This window comes from Hippocampus comes, unplaced genomic scaffold (genome assembly GCF_001891065.2).
Source record: "Hippocampus comes isolate QL1 unplaced genomic scaffold, H_comes_QL1_v1.1 scaffold91, whole genome shotgun sequence".
Lineage (NCBI taxonomy): Eukaryota > Metazoa > Chordata > Actinopteri > Syngnathiformes > Syngnathidae > Hippocampus > Hippocampus comes.
This window is the reverse complement of record NW_017805034.1, coordinates 1378606-1381721: the sequence shown is the minus strand read 5'-3', so window position 1 is coordinate 1381721 and position 3116 is coordinate 1378606. Positions and strand designations below refer to the sequence as shown.

General features: G+C 44.7%; 1 protein-coding gene across 1 annotated transcript in view; it reads right to left on the bottom strand.

The window, feature by feature from the left end:
• Positions 1 to 3116, bottom strand: part of snx29 (sorting nexin 29) — a 121040-nt gene that overhangs the window by 109420 nt on the left and 8504 nt on the right. Inside the window, exon 7 of the mRNA XM_019863575.1 lies at positions 2164 to 2424. Within this exon, the coding sequence (XP_019719134.1) occupies positions 2164 to 2424 (261 nt within the window). The remainder of the gene's footprint in view (positions 1 to 2163; positions 2425 to 3116) is intronic.

Genomic DNA, 3116 nt, shown 5'->3' with positions numbered 1-3116 from the left:
CGTTGTCGATGCTCTTTCGGTCTGTCAAAGGAGGCGTCGGCATCGGGGTTGTACGAGAGTGATGGGGTGACCCCACCCACGTCGGTGTCGCGGTGCCGTCCAGCCCATTGTGAGAAGGTGACGGATGGAACAATGGCTCCAAGAGGTCAATCCCATCCTCCACGCTACTTGGAACGGGATCGGTCTGCCTCTTGCTCATTCCACGAGTCTTGGGGAAGTCGTCCTCGCCCTCTTCCTCGTCTTCAGCCCCTCCGTCCAGATCGTCGTCGAAAGAAATGATGTTGGTGATTTTCTTTTTCCTCCGCCGCTCCTTCCTTAGGCCGGAATCTGCGGAAATTCAAACGTGAGTGAAGTGAAAGTGCTTTCAAGCCTATGTTACTTGGAAGACCAATTCACAACTTCTGGACCATTTAGCTTCAGATGTTCCCTCCGACAAAAACACATTCCGAACTGTAAAAAACACTTCAGTTTCTGAGCCTAAAATCTCTCCTGTGTATTCGCAAGAATTGTGGACCTCCATTTTCAACCGCACAGTTAAAACTTGAAGCGTCGCTCGAGCTGCTAAATGGAACACACGGAGGAGGAAACGGTGTCAGCCGGGCCCGGTGGAATGGAACAGGGCAGACGGCTAAATGAGGTCAAACACAAAAGTTCTGGAAGGTTAGACGCTTCATTGGGGAGTTCACTAACCGCTGCGCCATTTGGAGATTGAGATGTCTGCAAATGAATGTCAGAAGACAAGTCACATGCGACTAGCCACATGTATAGAATGCGCTGAAACTTTCACTTCTTGGATTCGGTTCGGCAAATAAGTTACGGGGTTCTACTGGATCATGTAAAATGATTCATTTTCGGGACATAGTGAAGTCTAATGAGAACATTATGTTCAACCGATGAATGTTTCACCCTTAAAAAAACGTGTTTGGGAGAATGATCAGTCATGTTTTTAAAATAATTACACAGTCACTGTAACGGCTACATTATCACAATAAAAATAAGAAGATTTTATCACATAATTTGAGAAGTCGAGGAATTGGTACAAAAACCGCAGCATGGCCTAAAAAAAAAAAAAAAGAACTAAAGTGTTGCTCATGCGGAAAAACCTTCAGTGTGCTTGGGAGCATGAAAAAAAAAGGCCTGAGCTATGGAAAATTCATGTGGTCTGATTTATCCACGGTGATTCCATTCAAGGTTGAGGCGCCTTTGAGTCAAGCCTGGGCAGAATATTGGATTACTCGATGAGTTGATGGTTGCAAGTTCTGGCAATTGTGTGTAATTTATTGTTGATAAATATTGTTTGAAAATAATTGCGGAAAAAACGGAGGGCACTACTTGGCAACATTTACGCTACACTCGCATTGGTAAATATCCAATGTGAATGTAAGTATTCATTTCGGATGAGGCAGATTTACAATATGAAGATGTCCTTTTTTTTTCGCGTTATTCCCCCCCCAAAGAAATCTGGATATTCCACCATAGATTCAGCAAAGCTACTGAAGCCAACAATAACAGGTCAGCACAAGGCAGGGGTATGCTGGATACGAGCGTGTAGCAAGTGAACGGCAATATAATTGACACCTTTTCAGTCACGCCTTCTTGATCAGTTCTTCGTTCTTGGGGATGGTGGCTTCCTACAATTCTAATTAGCGGTACAAGATAGGACCGGGAGGGATGAGTTTTTTTTTTTGTCATCCTAATGTACCGTATTTCCCACACGATAAGGCGCTCCGAAGTATAAGGCACACCTTCAATGAATAGCCTGTTTTAAAACTCTCTTCATATATAGGGCGCAACTGAGATTGCGTTATGCATCCACGAGATGGAGCTACGCTAAAGGGAATACAATACAATACAGCTTTATTGAGTTAGACCTTTCACAACCGCTGCAGCTGTAACAAAGTGCTTTACGGACCATTTAAAATACTACGTCCGAGAAATCAGAATCTGAACATATAAGGCGCATCGGATTACAAGGCGCACTGTCGGCTTTTTAGAAAATGGAATGCTTTTAGGTGCGCCTTATTGTGCGGAAAATACGGTATTTCTGTCAGATTTACACTGACAGTATGAACAAAATGACTTTTTTTTCCTCGCAAAATTCTTTTGTACGGGAAAAAAAACGTTTCCAGAGTGTCATATTTCCAAACTCGTAGTGGAGCTTACCAGCAGAGGTGCTACGCGGCAGGACAGGTAGTGGGTCCGAGGCTCCATCCACCCTCGGGCAGAATCCCGGCACCACAACGGTGGCGGTGCTGATCTCTCGAAGCAGGCTGCTGACCCCCTGCGTGGACTCCTTCCACAGGCTGCCGATGCCCTGCGTGGACTCCTTGAGGAGGTGCGTCATGGTGGACGCGCCGCCCCTCGTCGGCCCCCCATTCAGGTCGCTGTTGTCTATGTTGATGGCGAAGAAGATGGAGTTCAAACCTGCAGAGAGGCGGGAGGGCGCAAAGCCAAGTCATTACCGAGTGTGCTTGTGGAGACGGAACTTCCTCAAAGTGCTTGAGCGGCATTTCCAAGAAGCACCCAGTGAGAGAAAGCGGTTTTCAACAAAACGCTGGCGTAGGATCAGTGAGTGCAACCTAGTCTTAATATTTTAAAGTTTGTCCTCAGCTGGTTGGTGCTTATCAATAGTTCAAAGAGGAAGAGCAAAATGAGGATGCATCTGCAGTCTCTTATCGACCAGTAAAAGTGGTTTGAACAACTTCCCTTCATCACTGAACGTTAGTATTTGAGTGATGGTAAGGGTAAGTTGCCTTTCAATTCCACTAATTCACAATTGTGTTTGCAACAGAGTCATCGGCGACCACATCAGATACATCCACGCAATGACTTTCAAAATAACGCTGAGACTTTATTGGCACTACCATTGTTTGTATTGTAGTGTAAAATCAACCGCTCCCTGGTTAGTTAAATCAAAAGATGGCCATTATCTTTGAAAAGGTTGGTTGGCCATAACGTTTGTTTTGTTGTTGTTGTTTTTTAACCCATAAGAGCCCACAGTGACACCAGTGTAACAAACAGTTTGAACTCCCCAGTATCTTTTTTCAAAACTTTTTGTCTGATTTTAACCCATCAAAACTTTTTGGAAAAATGGGTCTGGGCTCTTATGGGTTAAA